Below are 16011 nucleotides of genomic sequence, written 5' to 3' on the forward strand. Positions count from 1 at the left end.
ACAGTTAAGCGACATTTAGGACGTTCACAGTGTTGTGTAACCACTACCTCTATCTAGTTCCAAAACATTCTCATCACCCCAGAAGGAAGCCCCATTTCCATTAAACAGTCGTGCCCTATTCTTCCCTCTCTCCAGCCTCCGACAAACACCGATCTGTGTTCTGTCACGATGGATTCACCTAATTCCCTATAGTTCATATAAATGAACTCCTAAAATATGTGACCTCTTATGTCTGGCTTCTTTCTCTCAGCATAAAAGTTTTGAGGTCCCTGCTTTCACTTTTCACTTGGAAGGGGGCAAGGGAAGCGTTAAGAAGCTAGGAAGGAGTTGATAGTGGGAGAAATGAAGTAGGCCAGGGCAGGGTTCTCCAAACTTTCTTATGTGTTCAATCACAGAGGAGTTTAAGCAGAGATTCTGATTTAAGGGAGCCAGGAATTGGCCCAGGAGATTGTGGGGTGTGCTATGTGAGGAGTGTTCACGTAGATCCTGTAGGCCTTGAGGAGGTTAAGGAGCTGATATAATAAGAGGCAGAAAAGAATTGATATAAGAGTCAGAAATGAGGAGGGTTGAAGAGTCGGAGGCTGTAATCACACAGCAGGATTTTTGAAGCTGGAGAATCTTTGAACCTGCTGAGCTCATTCCAACCTTCAGACCCGCACATCAGCTTAGCACAATGCCATCCAGACATATAGTTCTAAGTGTTCTAGTGCCCACATTAAAGAGGTAAAAGGAAACAGGCAAAGTTAATTTAATTTTTTAAAAAATTGTTTGATGTTTTATTTATTTGAGAGAGAGAGAGAGAGATTGAGACTGAGTATGAGTGGGGGAGGGGCAGAGAGAGAGGGAGACACAGAATCTGAAGCAGGCTCCAGACTCTGAGATGTCAGCACAGAGCCCGACACAGGGCCTGAACTTGTGAACCACGAGATCATGACCTGAGCTGAAGTCAGACACTTAACCAACTGAGCCACCCGGGTGCCCCCCAAATTAATTTTAATTATATATTTCATTTAACTCGACAAAGCCAAAATATTATCATTCAACATATAATTACTATAAAAATCATTGAGATATTTTATATTATTTTTTTCTAAGTCTTCAAAACCTGGTGTGTATTTGACACTTGCATCACATCCCAGTTTGGACCAACTATATTTTAAGTCCTCAGTAGCCACACGTGGCTTGGGACTGCCTTATTGGTCGGCACAGGCTAGAATGTTCCTGCGTAGCTGCATCCATCTTGTTGAGATCTCTGCCCAGAGACACTTCCCTGGCCATGTGGTCTAAAACCAACCTCCTAACACTGCTTTTTTTTTTTTTTTTTTTTTTTTGGCATTGAGACTTATCACTATTTCATATTTTATTATTTGTTTGCTTATTATCTCCCTCCCTGTAGGATATAAATCTCACGAGGACAAAGACCTGTTTGTCTTCTTTAGTGCAATGTCCCTAGCAACTACATCACATCCACCATAGACTCTCAACAAATGCTTGTTGAATGACTGGGAGAATCCCAGATTAGTCATTTGCTGTCTCCGAAGCCAGCATTCATTTAGTGGGATGTTGGGGGAGGAGCCCCGAGAGGGAGGATCATTACGTAAGACATAAGGTGAGAGGATGCCAGCCTGAAAGCTTTCTATGAGCTCAAAGGTTGACTGGTCAGATGTCAGAGTAGAGGCCAGGTTTCTTTCCAGCTCTGACTCGCCGCGTGTTGATTCAACCGCTGCCTGATCCAGGTCTAGGAGAAACCAGCCCACCGGATGGCACTTCCGCCTGACACCGGTAGGTGGGGCAGCAACACACAGAAAAGTATAGTCAGGGGGCTGATGTAGTTTCTGACCCGTTTCCCAACGGACTCTGCTAATGTGTGGCTCTGGAACTGCCCCGTGTCTCGGGTCTGTGGCGTGGGCTCATAAATGGTGCCACCAGCTTTCCCCGCTGAAGAAACCCAGCCCCCAGCCTCAGTTGTGACTTGTGCTTTCTGAGGAGGTGGCCAGCTTCTTCACTAGGTGAGGCAGCCCCAGAGGCTGGCCGGCGCCCAGACCGGCAAGAGACAGCCCGGTCCTTCTCCTCCTGGGTCTGTGAGCACCAGCGCAGAGTGTGACCCACACCTGAGTGTTCACATTTCTAGAACCTTTCTGTCCTCTCGAGGTTGAAAACAAACTTAGTAAGAAGGTAGTCCCAGCTGTGGCAGAGCCCAGTCCACGGGGGCGGCTCTGTCCGGAACTGATGTTCTAAGCACCTCGGAAAAGCCCGGCCTGACAGTGCGATCCTCCCTCTCATTGGGCCCCCCCTGCTCTCCCTGCTGCCATGTGATGCCCAGTGGGCCCCTTGTAGGGGCTGAGACCAGCCGTAAGCCCCACCACTGCTCCTTCCTTGACCTCCCCAAACCCTTCTGACCCTTGGACCTCCAAGCAACTTGGAACATGACATCTACTATTTCACAGTTTAGGCTTCAGGGTTATTATGGACCAGCTAAAGGTCACTTAACCCAGGTTAATTTGGTGTGTTTTTACCAGAATTTTTGGTTTGGAGCACATACAGTCTACTTCATTGCCATTGCAAGATATTCCAGAACTTTGAGCAGAAAAGGAATTAACCTTGGCCTAAATGGCTTATTATAGTCCTGACTAGTTCATTCCAGCACCAGGCCTGGTACCCCCCATTAACCATTAGTGCAGCTGAGGTGTGAGGCATCATAGCTCTGGTCTAATGACACCCTGGGGCGAGTCAGCCATGAAAAAGCCATTCCTGGGGCGCTTGGGTGGCTCAGTCGGTTAAACGTCTGACTTTGGCTCAGGTCATGATCTCACGGTTAGTGGGTTCGAGCCCCGCGTTGGGCTCTGTGCTGACTGCCAGCTCAGTGCCTGGAGCCAGTTTCAGTCTGTGACTCCCTCTCTCTCTGACCCTCCCCTGCTCACGCTGTCTCTCTCTCTCTCTCAGAAATAAATAAAAACATTAAAAAATTTAAAAAAAAAGCCATTCTTTTCCTCGGAGACTAGGAGGGTCCCAAAAACAGGATCAGGAAACTTTCTTCATTCATCGTTATAATCATTAAACCCCACCCCAATCTGCGCATGTGCATGCATTTTCATATTCTGGAATTTCGCCGTCCTCTGTACCCAGAAAGTCCTTCAACGGTTCCCTGCTTGGAGAAATCCTGTTCATGCTTCAAACACCACCTCCTATGGAGCCTTTTCTGATTTTCCTACTCGTAACAAACCTTCTTTTCTTCCAGCTTCTCATAGTAGTACTTTGAGTCTTTCTCAGGGCATTCGGCCCGCTCTATCTTCTGGTTCCCACGCATGTCTCATTCACTAAGTCAACAATCAAGTAGTGCTTATTTGTACTAGGCACTGGGGGATACAGGGTGCTCTCACAGTTTCAGTGGAAGCCCAGAGCTGGGTGGAATTTTTACATCCTTCATTGGACTGGGAGCTTCTTGGAGACAGGAACTGGGTCTGCTCCCAACTAAGGGCTTGGCGCCCAAAAGTACTCAGAAAAGTTACCTTGAAATTCAGCACCAATGACTCTGAGAAAATCGGGTTAGAATTCAAAGAAAAGTGAAAAGTTAACAAAGGCAGGGTTCCAGAGTATTTTTGGGAGGGGCTCCAGGGGCTCTGAAATCAACGGTTTGGGCATGAAAGCCAGAGACATCCATGATCCCCAGTGGATTGGGCCTAGGGGGTAAGGGGGTCCACTGCCCTCCTCCAGGGCCAACTTGGGAGTTTGATGCAGGATCAGTTTGGACATTTATACACATTCCAGCCTGAAGATTTCTTTGCTTTGAACGAACACACCACGGAGGCAAGCACGTTGTCATGAGGGCCCAGAAATGAGTGACCAGCCAAGGGTCAAGTGGGTCAGATGATTAACACTACACTGTTCAGTTGGCACAAGAGAAAAGCATAATAATGTGAGTGTCATTCTTTGTGGAGGGCGTCTGGTTATCAGACACTGAAACAAACAAAAAAAAAATGTCATCTGAATTTTTACTAGGAATTCTCATCCAAAATGCGTCAGTGATGTAATAAAACTAAATGACTGGTCTGCCAAAGTACAATGAGTTCTAACCACACATAAGCATCACTTAGCATAAGCGCCTGGGATCTATTGATCCCAGAAAACGGTTCTCCTCTGAGGCCTGAAGGCAGGAGGGGCCACTGGAAGGGATTAGGGTCAGGAAGCACTTTATTTATGCACTATATACCATATTGTTCACTCCGGTCACCCCATTACGTTCAATCTTATTTTTCACTATCCGCTTGCCTGTGCAGAAAGAGCTCCAAAGAGAGAGAGGGGAAAAAAAAGCCTCAGTGTGTTCTTTGCCTCTAATTCCTTTAATGAAATAAAACTGTGAAAAACTATAATATTAAACAGCACCCAGTCATTCTCAGAGAACTACCACACAAGGAAAGAACCACTATTCCCCAAACTTTTTTGCATAGGAAATTAATCTAAATCCCACCTTCCACCACTTCCCCCAGAAGTTTCGATGGAGACCTACGTTTATTCAGTGAGTTGCAATTCAGCCTGGGCGGGGGTGGGGAGGGCGGAGTGCTCGAATTCAAGTTGCTTTCCCCGAGGGGTAACCCCAGGTCTTGGCGATATCTGCAGATCAATGAGATGCTGGTAAATTTGAGATGTAATTGCGGGATCGGCCCAGTTTTCCCTTTCCCTCGACAAATGGCTGCAGCCAGGTCCCTTTAAGAGACCAGGAACCCGCCGGGCGTCCGAGCCCGAAACGCAGCCTCTTCTCCGCTCCTCCCCTGTCCCCGCGCGCCGAATGGTTCGCGCCGGCCTATATTTACCCGAGATCTTCCTCCCGGACCGCAAGGATGTGAGGCTGGCCAGACGGACGCCGCTCGCAGCACGGGGCGGGCACGCCGAGCGGGCGGGCAGCAGTCCGGGGGGGGACCTCGGGAGCGGAGTCGGACACCCCCGGAGGGAAGAAATGAGGTAGCGACCGTCCCCGGAGCCGACCATGCGAGCGCGCCGCCCTCGGCGCCCCGCGCTGCCCGGGTCGAGCCAGCCGGGACAGTGAGCCGGCCGAGCCCCGGGACCCCGCGTCGGGCGGGAGCGAGGATGCAGTGAGCCGCCGCCGGAGCGCCGCGCCGGGCCCGCCGCGGCCAGCCGGAGCAGCGTGCGCCCGCGCTCGGGCCGAGCGGCCGATCCTGGGACCGGCCCGGCCGAGCCTCTCGGTCTTCAGCACCCCTTGTGGGCGGGGAGCGCTGGCCCCTGGGCGCCCTCGCTATCGAGTTTCCGCGGCTTCTAGTCTCAGCCCGGGGGAGAGAGAGGGTGTGTGTGTGTGTGTGTGTGTGTGTGTGTGTGTGTGTGTGTGTGTGCGCGCGCGCGCGGGAGCCCTATCCACGTTCGCCCAGGAGTTCCTGCATATTCTCGCCCCGTCCCGGCTGCTTTGGCCCGGGTCCCCTCTATTTGCACGCGCGCATCTCTTTTTTCCCTCTCATTCCGTCTTTCTCTCCTTTGGCCGGCCTAAGCCTCTTCGTGCTCGACCTTGCCCAGGTTGGGGTACATCTGTGCGCGCTTTTTCCCCCCTACGCTCGCAGCTGAATATTTTAATTTTTTTTTTACCCGTACCCACTTCGGTGGGGTCCCCGAGCACGCTACTCCCACCCCCCCCCTCCCACGGGGCCACTCCCAGCAGAGTTTTATTTTTCCGTCTCGCCCGGGCCGAGCCCGGCCGGGGCGGGTGGCCCAGCGGGGCTCGCACCCGGCGCTCCGCCGCCGCCCAGCTGCGCGGGGGCGCCCTCCGGAGATGCTGCCGTGGAAGAAGCACAAGTTCGAGCTGCTGGCCGAGGCGCCGCCGCGGCAGGCGTCCAAGCCCAAGGGCTACGCGGTGAGCCTGCACTACTCCGCGCTCAGCTCGCTGGCGCGGGCGTGCCCCGAAGGCGCGCTCAGCCGGGTGGGCAGCATGTTCCGCTCCAAGCGCAAGAAGCTGCACATCACCAGCGAGGACCCCACGTACACCGTGCTCTACCTGGGCAATGCCACCACCATCCAGGCGCGCGGCGACGGCTGCACGGACCTAGCGGTGGGCAAGATCTGGAGCAAGAGCGAGGCGGGCCGTCAGGGCACCAAGATGAAGCTGACTGTGAGTGCGCAGGGCATCCGCATGGTGCACGCCGAGGAGCGCGCACTGCGCCGCCCGGGCCACCTCTACCTGCTGCACCGCGTTACCTACTGCGTGGCGGACGCACGGCTGCCCAAGGTCTTCGCCTGGGTCTACCGGCACGAGCTCAAGCACAAGGCGGTGATGCTGCGCTGCCACGCGGTGCTGGTGTCCAAGCCCGAGAAGGCGCAGGCCATGGCCCTGCTGCTCTACCAGACGTCGGCCAACGCACTCGCGGAATTTAAACGGCTCAAGCGGCGGGACGATGCGCGTCACCAGCAGCAGGAGCTGGTGGGCGCGCACACCATCCCTCTAGTGCCGCTGCGCAAGCTGCTCCTGCACGGACCCTGCTGCTACAAGCCGCCGGTGGAACGCAGCCGCAGCGCGCCCAAGCTGGGCTCCATCACCGAGGACTTGCTCGGCGAACAGCAGGAGCAGGAGCTGCAGGACGAAGAGGAAGAGGAGCACATCGAAGGCTGCCTGGAGGAGGAGGAGGAGGACCGAGCTGGGGACGAGGACCCGGCGGCGGAAGAGGCCGAGGCGCAGCGGGCGCTGGTGGTGGCCATGCACTTGGAGTGCGGGGGCTTGCTGGACACGCTGGAGAGTGGCCGCGAGGAGGCGCTAGGGGGCGGCGGGGACTCGGTGGGCCCCGGGGCCGGGCCGCAGCCTCTGCTGCCGGGCAGCGCGTCGGACGTGAAGGCCGAGCTGTCGCAGCTTATTAACGACCTTGGCGAGCTCAGCTTCGGCAACGACGTGCGCAGCCTGCAGGCCGACTTGCGGGTGACGCGCCTGCTGTCCGGCGAGAGCACCGGCAGCGAGAGCTCCATCGAAGGCGGGGGCCTGGACGCCACCTCGGCCGCCGCCGCCGGGGACCGGGCGGGCCCTGGCGACAGCGCCGGCCCAGAGCACCCCCACTAGGGCCGAGATGCCGGCTGCCCCCTGCGCGCCCCTAGCGCCCCACCTTGACTCCCCACCGGCCTTTCCGGACAACCTCCTCGCCGCCCTCCTCCCCTCTCACCCCCCACGCCCCCGGGAGCGGGGGAGTGGGACCCCTGAGGCCCGGAGTTACCCTGCCCCTTCCCCTTCAGCACGTTGGCTGTTTGAAGAGGGGCTGAGGTTGCTGGTGGAGATGTGCGAGGGGGCAACTCCCAACTCCCGCACGGAAGGAGAGAGAGGCAGACCCTGGGGTGGGGGTGGGGGAAGGGCCCTCCAGTTTGCAAAGTCCTACAGGCAAGAGGTGCCTGCTGGCCAGTTTCCTGTTTGTGGGGCGGCCGGGCCGAGGAAGGGGGGTTAATTTCCTCTCCACCCCACCGACCCCGCCGGAATAACAGTAACAGGGAGCGGCCTGGGGCTGTCCTTGACGTGTCATTAAAAAGAAAAAAAATCTGCTCTCACAATGTTCGAGGCTGGAAATGCCACCTCCTTGCCCCAGTCTTTCTGGTGCGAGAGCTTGGGTTGTTTACCTCAGGCTCAGACCCTTGAAATTCTGCCAAATTCCTCAAATAACTGTTTAGGGGTGGTGGGGGGGGGAGTGGAATGAAAGAAAGTTGCATTTTGTTTACAGTTAAAGACGTCTAATATCTGGAAAAGGAGTTTTCCTCTCAAAACACACACCTTCCTTCTGCTCAAAAGATCTCCCTCCATGATACCGTGTAAAATATTTTGCACTGTTGTGAAGTATTTTCGACATTTCTGTTTTGTACATAACTGTGTTCTCAGAGCTAAACGTTTATATCTTTTGCTGTGCAAAAGGGACATGTAAAATGTTGTTCAGTTGTACATACGGAAATGTGTATAAAACATTTTGTTATTTTTTAAGAGAAGCCCTGCTCTGGTCTGTTTGCACGTCCTGCGGGGAGAGAATAAAGAGGCCGATGTAAGAGAACAGGTGAGCGTCTGAAAGTAGTGCCTGCGCCCTTGGGCTGCTAGAGGGTCTGTCTGTCCATCCGCGGGGACGGGGGTTTGAACTTGGCAGTGCTTGGAGGTGACCGGAGGAGGCGACCCGCTGTCCCACAGTCTGGGCCCTTTGCGGCCCTCCTCTATGGTGGGTGCGATGGCACGTGCCAGCCCTCGCCTTCTCTTTGAGTGTAGCCTCTATATGCCTCACCCAGTGAATTGGGGGGGGGGGGGCATGGGCCTTTTCTGGTGTCTCTGAGTCAATTCCTGGAGATGCAGGGTGAGTCCCAGACATGTGAGGTTATCTAGGGGAGGAGTGACGTGCAAGGTCTTCTGAGGTCTTACTGCCTCCTTCTGGGGTTCGCCTTTTCCTTTACAGACGGCTCAAGGGGACTGAAAGATCAGCTGGAGGCCTACAGAAAGTGTCCGTGGGGGCGCTGGGAGGGAAATCAAGGACAGAGGGAGGAAGGTTGGGGAGCTGTGATGCGGTGGGAATGAGTCACCGCGCAGGTGGGTCGGGCGGGCGGAAGGACCGATTTCCTTCCCTTCTACACCCCGGCGTGACCCAGAGGGGGGAATGGTGTGGAGGTCAAGGCAGACAAGAACTGTCAGAGCTGTGTGTGTGTTTGTCTCGGGGTTTGCAGGCTTTCTGTGTGCTTGTTTCTGTTTAAACTCCAAACAGATGTCTCTGGTTTGGCTACACCGGATCAGCTGGAAGTTGTAATAAGATGCTGCCAAAACTGTGCCTTCCTCAAATTATGTTTTCCCTTCGCCCCTTTGGGCTCTGTTTCCTGTGTTGCAGAAATGGATCCCACTCCCGGCCTTCCTTGCTGTCCCGAGGCCACTGCTTTGTTTTCATCATAATTATGTCTTTCTTTAAAACAATGTTTTGTTTATTTATTTTTAGTTTTTTTAATGTTGATTTTTTAATTTTTTTGAGAGAAAGAGAGAGACAGACAGAGCGTGAGCAGGCAAGGGGCAGAGAGAGAGAGAGAGAGAGGGAGACACAGAATGCGAAGTAGCTCCAGGCTCTGAGCTGTCAGCACAGAGCCCGACACGGGACTTGAACTCATGATCCATGAGATCATGACCTGAATGGGAGTCGGACGCTTAACCAACTGAGGCCCCAAATCATAATTATGTCTTGAGCAGCTAGACCCAGAGATCCTGAGAAGTCTGGAGTTTGTTGGAGCCATAGAGGAAGGGAGGGTGAAAGATTTTCTTAATTAACAGGAGTGGTTCAGGCATAAGATTAACTTTAGAAAGGGAAGGCAAGGGGTGGATGGGTGTGTGGGTGGAAAATAACTAAAAGATACTCGGGATCACTTCTTAAGGGCATTAGGACAAGCTCCAGGCCTTTGAATCTGTTATATTTTGGTTTGGTTGAGTCCCTGTCCCTCTCCCACAAAACCTCAGATGCACATCACTGCATGACATTTAAAACCCCCAGGTCGAGAAGGGTCGGGAAAGTCCGATCCCACCGTCCCCAGGTGCTCACAGTGTCCCTTCGTGCAGCCCTCACCTGACTGGCAGGCAGCTTGTGTGGTCCATCCCTGTCCTGCATGACTACATTTCACATTTCAAATTATTTTTTTTTAATTTTTTTTAATGTTTTTATTTCTAGGAGAGAGAGAGAGACAGTGTGAGCAGGGGAGGGTCAGAGAGAGAGGGAGTCACAGACTGAAACAGGCTCCAGGCTCTGAGCTGGCAGTCAGCACAGAGCCCGACGTGGGGCTTGAACCCACGAACCGCGAGATCATGACCTAAGCGAAAGTCGGACGCTCAACCGACTAAGCCACCCAGGCGCCCCACATTTCAAATTATTTTCACACATTGCAAAGTCCCTCTGCTCTTTGAACCTGGTGAGAACATTACACAGGGTGAAGACCATACAGCTAATACTTGGTGGTGGGGCGGGGTCTGTGCGTCTTCATTCTTAACCAGTTTATGTGCCCATGACAGTGCCAGGGTTGGCTTTCACCTGTGACTGATGGGGGTATGGCGACTGGTCAGAAAGTTCAGAGAAATGGCAATTAAAACCAACACCACCAATAAATATAAGGCAACTGTCTCCTTAAAGTCTAATTTTTCCACCTATCTGGTTTACAAATAGGGAAGGGGGACTTCAGGGTTGAGGAAGGAGGAAGAAGAAAAGCAAACTGCGAAAGAACTGGCTCCCTTCCTCCCTCCCTCCCTCCTCCCCTCCCTCCTCGCGCCCTCCCCTTCCGTCCTTCCTCCCCTCTACTTTTTGGCTTTGATCCCCACTACACCCCACAGCAACTCCCGCTGATGTAATTCTAGAAGAGATGCGAAGGTGACACATGATTCACCTCTTCTTACATCTCAGTCTTCCAGGGATGATATCACTAGTGTAAGAAGAGAAGTTTGAATGGAGAAAACAAAAACTGAACACTAATTTGCTCCTGACACTCGGAGGGCAAAGAGTGTTGTGACCACAGCAAACCCAAGTACGTAGATGAAACACACGTCCCAGAGAGCACCTGAGGTCCCATTTAGCCTCTCCTTGCAAGGCGAAGCTCGCATTTCTCCTTCGCGTCACCTGATGGCACTTTAAATGCCGTGAGATGCTTGGCGCATTCTTCCCCAGCCTGAGTAATCCTCTGTGTCCGACAGTGCGCCATCGACCTGGAGAAACATGGAGTGACTTCCGGCGACAAGAGATGTCATTGCAGGAAGGCAGTGTCCACAGAGGAGGCATTCAAGTGCAAAAATGTCATCCTGTGTTCGTTCGTATGGTATCTTGTGGGATGATCGGGAGCGAGGGAGAGGTAGGACTGTACAAAAGAAACAATAGTATTACCTACCCTCTCAACGATCAGAGTCTCAGAGAACACCCGCTCTGCATACACGCATGCTCCTCCCCAAAGCGGACCTTCCCATCACTGCCCCCAGCGGGACGGATTTTAAACAAATTAGAAAGGCCCTGTTATACTAAGAAAGCACAGTTCCCTCCCAGGGACACAGCTGCTTTCAAGGGCCCTGCTCCCCAAAGGAGAGAGAGCTGGCTGGTAGAATCCACCCCTGGCACCACTCTGGAGATGGAAAAACCTCACGGGAGTCGCCAAGGATCACGAGAAACATAAAAATTCTATTAGGAGCAAGTTGCCCTCATTTCTAGCAAGATTTAGTAATTTAATAAGCAGAACTCTTTCCTCCACGTGGTATGCTTCAGCGGTCCTCGCGTCTGCTGGCGAGTGATGCATGACAGAGCCAGGAGTGTGCGGGGACCGGGCACCCTGACACGGGGAACTGCTCAGGGCTGCCAGAGGGCCAGGGAGCTCTGTACTCGGGGCACCAGGTTGTTCCGCACACAGCCGCATCTGGTCTGGCTTTATTGTCCACTGGGGCCTTTGCTGCTCCTGCCCAGTTCCTCAGTGTTCACAGGCCACCGTGGGCCTGGGGCCAGCCAGCACCTCCCCACCCCCCCACCTGCTCCGAGGTGACACCATTTGAGCAATCCTGACTAACCACCATTTTCGTGGCTTGAATGGCCAGGAGGCCCTGCAGCTTGACACCCATTCCTTCCCCTCTCCGGCTCTGTGCAGTGGTACCAGCAATGTAAGGTCTGCTCAGACCTTACACCTAAAAGGAAAGAAGGCCCAAACTTTAAGGGACAAACCAATCGAACACACAGCCAGCAGTCAGCACCAATCCTGTAGTCCCTGGGCATGCTCTGGCCCTGTTCCCCAATTACAGATGAGCAGACTGAGCCATAGAGGGGTGAGGTCATGGCCAAGGCTACACAGGAGGGATCAAGACCCAGGGGTCCAGACTCTGAAACCCACGCTCTTTTCATGTTCCTGCAGTTTTTATGGCTTCTAGCCAGATTTCTGGTTTTGGGACGGCAGAAATGGGCAGTTGAATTTTTCTTTGCTTCCCCCTTTCTTTGGTACCTCTACATTTCATCCAAGGTAGATGCTCGATCATAAATATTTGTCATGCCATTCATCAATATGCCAACTTCCGCCACTACGTGCGAATGAGTATCTACTAGCTGCATGATGCTGGAGGTACAGAGGGCAGGGGACGGCTTCCTGGCAAGAATGCTCCTGGTGGGTGGGGTGGTGGCCCCCAGAGGAACCTGGTCTCCCTCTTGCTTCTACCCTGAGATCTGGTCTGGCAAGTTCTCACCTAGAAGAGCAGGTCTAGTTTGAGGGTGGGGGAGCTCTTCCCATTGCATCATGCTTATTAATCATCTGTATCCTTCCTGGTTGGCTGAGGACTCCAAGGACAGGCATGTGTTTTTAGGCACCTCTGATTCACCAAACTTAGCACAGAGCCTTGCACCTAGTTAGTACTCAGTAAAAGCTAAGGAGGAAAGGAGCGATTCTACGTCAGAGTAGGAGAATAGGTCTGATAAAGCTCAAGAGTATTTACCTGGATGGAGGAGTCAAGCTTTTAAGGACCAGTGTCTATAAAGAGTGAAGATTGGGGTTCAACTGACCCAAGATTTTCCTTAGAACTTCCCTGATCGTCCTAGGGAGGGGTGGCCTGGTTTGGAGAAGGATGGGTTATTTGGAATTGGCTCTGGATGGGATTGGAGTCCCATTCCTGCTCATCTCAGCCCCAGGGTTATGGCCCCAACCTTCTGATTTGAGTCAAATGAAGGCTCAAATAATGTGGTGTGGTGGAAAGCCTGCAGGAAGAGCCTTGGATCCGGGCCTTGAAGTGACTTGGAGTCCCTTCTCATTGACCTAATCAAGTGACTTCCCCCCACTGGCCTCAGATCCTCATGAGTAAAGTGGATGGGTTCGATTATGTAATAGCAAGACTTTCAGCATTAATGTCCTGAATTGAAGGAGCAAAGGTTAAGGTCAAGTGTGTTTCTACCTTCCTCCATTCCCTAGTGGGACAGAATAGAAGAAGCCTCTGGCCTGGAGCTCTGGGAAACAGGGCTCATCTTTAGGACGCATTGTGGCCTGGACTCCCCACCGGAGTTTAACTTAGAGGTCTTCTTGGCTAAATAGAGCAGGGCTTGCTTGTTAGGCAGCCCTGTCACTACCTCAAACTTGGAGGTAACAGTGGGTCCTAAAATGGGGACTGGCATTAAATCCAAGGGCCAGTAGGGCCAAATGAGGGATCATAAAAGGACTTGCCTAAAATCGATCACTCAGCAAGATGGGGCCAGAATTCAGGTCTCCTGAATCCAAGTCCTCTGCTCTTTTCCTCGTGTCTTTGGTGTTGAGATAAGTTCATTTGGAAGCAATCCAGCCGCTGTGAAGAGAAACCCGGCAGAGCCCAGGCATCTGGTCAAAGGCCATACGGGCACCTGGTATCAGAGTGTTTGCTCTAACAATGGAGACCCACTTGCAGCGAGTCTGGGAATAAGAGGGAGTTGATACCCTGGGGTGTGCTTCCCCACCCCCCCTTGTGGCAGGCTACTTCCTGCTCCAGGACCCACCCCAATTCTAGATCCTTCTCCTCGGAGAACTTCTTCTTAGCTTCCTTTCGGGGATTCTTCCTTCCTTCTGTGCCAAGACTGGCCAACAACCAACTCAAAGTGTCACCGGCTTACTCCAAGACCTTCTCCTCTCCCTGGCTCTGAGAGTCTGACAGCCAGACAGAACCTGACTACTCCTTCAGTGCAGTCCTTTCTTGTGCAGATGAGTAGACTGAGGCTCTGAAAAGGGAAGGGACTTGTCCACGTGTCACAGAGAGCTTAGAGTAGAGCCAGGATTAGATCTCGGGCTTCTACTTTCCCCCAATCTCCTTCTAAGACACCACACTGCCCTCTTTCAGAAACTCTCAACAGTAATATGGGGAACCCCCCTTCCTTGGTACCATGGGCCAATTGTATGTGTGTGAAGTGCAGAGTCCCCTTCCTTTCTACAAGTGGGAAGGTTTGCAACTTTGCCTCCTCAGTCTAGTGTTCCTCAGCCTACAGTGGATGCCTCTTACCTAAATGGACTTCTTAAGGAATTGACATGTTAACATGGGACTCTTGGATATTTAAGGCCTTTGAGATGTAAAACGTCAAATAATGAGGGTATTTGGGGCACCATGATGGTAGGAGGTAGGAAGAAATATTTTGGTGCAGGAAGAAATAACGTGGGAGTACCTCTCCTCATGTTACAGATGGCCTCCTGACACTGTCAGCCATATTTCTGAAGATTCCGCTCTTGCAGCTGAACTCTTTTACAGAGAAAGAGAAAGTGATATTTCCAAGGTCATGTGAGTTCAAGGAGGGAGGGTAGGTTAGGGCCACAGGGTCCTGCATCAGCACACTCTCAGTTCTGTGTTCCAGTTCAGGGCTTGCAAATGATTCCCAGGTACCATCTACAGATCTACAAAACCGTCAGCGGTTCCTTATTTATGACTGTTGTCTGTCCTCCCCTCGGCCTCCTCTGCAGAGAAACTTGTCTTTTTTTTTTTTTTTAATGTCTTTAATTTATTTTGAGAGACAGAGACAGAGAGCGAGCAGGGGAGGGGCAGAGAGAGAGAGAGGGAGACACAGAATCCAAAGCAGGCTCCAGGCTCTGAGCTGTCAGCACAGAGCCTGACATGGGGCTCGAACCCATGGACTGTGAGATCATGACCTGAGCTGAAGTCGGACGCTTAACCAACTGAGCCGCCCAGGTGCCCCATTTTTTTTTAATGTTTATTTATTTTTGAGAGACAAAGAGAGAGCACAAGCGAGGGAGGAGCAGAGAGAGAGACAGAGAGAGAATTCTAAGCAGACTGCATTGTCAGCGTGGAATCCAATGTGAGGCTCGAACTCATGAACCGTAAGATCATGACCTGAGCTGAGACCAAGAGTCGGCCACTTGCTCCACTGAGCCACCCAGGTGCCCGTGCAGGGAATCTTGTCTCAGCCTTTGCTTGCCTGCCTGCCCCCAGTGCCTCTGATTCCCGGGGAAAACTGTTCACCACCCGGTTTCCAGTAGAGGAGCACATCTCTTTAAAAGAGCACCACAACATTAGGTGCTCCTGTTTGTGCTTAGACCAAACCACATTGCTTGTCCAAAAGAGATGCGTAGACACGCCAAGATGTGGGGGGCCCTTCCCCTCATATCTACATATCTACATAAAACATATCTCATATTGTTGCAAGTGAGGAAAGCTCCCAGAGTCCATGGCTGGTCAGATGTGTTTGGACATGTTTACACTGCTGAAGTCAAAAGGGGTTTTGATCTTACGCTGTTATCTTCGCCGTTCCATTCCTGTGACCCAGGTCTTAGCAGGTATTAACTGATGGATGTGGGGCTGGGTGGCTAGGGCGGACAGCAGGCAGTATTTCTGTGGACAAGGCTGTAGGGTATGGCTGAAAGAAAACTAGGCTTGAGGTCCAGTTCCGGCCTCAGTTTTCTAGTACGGTAGCTCTAGGACCCTGTGCAAGTCTCCTTTTGGGGCCAGTTCTTTCTGTGAAACGGAGATGGTAATATTTAAGCTTTCTCTCAGATTCTTTTGAGGCTTAAAATCCAAGAACTGGATGGGCAAGTGCTCTGTCAAGGGCAGTACAGGAAAGGAGTGGTTGCTGTCGGAATATTCAGGTTGAAATAACACAGTTGGGCTGAATGAGGCTCCATGGGGCTCCGCCATCGTGTGAATGTGTCATGGGCAGGGACATTTTCCGTGAAGCATATTCCAGGACCCAAGGAGGGAAAACAGGCAAAAACGAGAAGTAATCTATTAAGAATAGGAAACAGTAGGTGGGTATCTAAATGGCGTGCTTTATGTGGAAAGATTATGGGCTAACTTTCCATCTGAAGCTCTAGATATCCCCATGTACTGTGTGTCTCCGTCTCCAACCCAATCTCTTCCGTCAGGTGTGGCAGGAGAGCGTGGCTGCCGCTTGTGTCCTCTGGCGGGATTCGTATTTATTCTTTGTAATGGGATTCATTTTGTCAGCATGTGATTATCAGCCCAGATCAGTATTTCTACCGTGATGTGTGTTTTATGTGCACACACACACACACACACACACACACCCTTTTCCAAAACCTTTCCACAAATATTTGCAATCG

The 16011-nt window shown here is 52.3% G+C and overlaps 1 protein-coding gene across 1 annotated transcript; it reads left to right on the plus strand.

Moving 5' to 3' along the window:
* The first annotated feature begins 4841 nt into the window (after nucleotides 1-4841).
* On the plus strand, nucleotides 4842-8015 carry FAM43A (family with sequence similarity 43 member A). The gene has a single exon (XM_039230302.1). It carries the CDS (start codon nucleotides 5777-5779, stop codon nucleotides 7046-7048), a length of 1272 nt encoding a protein of 423 aa, XP_039086233.1. The 5' UTR covers nucleotides 4842-5776; the 3' UTR covers nucleotides 7049-8015.
* Nucleotides 8016-16011: the final 7996 nt, after the last annotated feature.

The sequence above is a fragment of the Hyaena hyaena genome, unplaced genomic scaffold, assembly GCF_003009895.1.
Source record: "Hyaena hyaena isolate Hyena2069 unplaced genomic scaffold, ASM300989v1 scaffold_45, whole genome shotgun sequence".
Taxonomy (NCBI): domain Eukaryota; kingdom Metazoa; phylum Chordata; class Mammalia; order Carnivora; family Hyaenidae; genus Hyaena; species Hyaena hyaena.

Excerpts from the sequence above, each read along its gene's own strand:
- FAM43A (XM_039230302.1), top strand. The coding sequence starts at position 5,777 with ATGCTGCCGTGGAAGAAGCACAAGTTCGAGCTGCTGGCCGAGGCGCCG.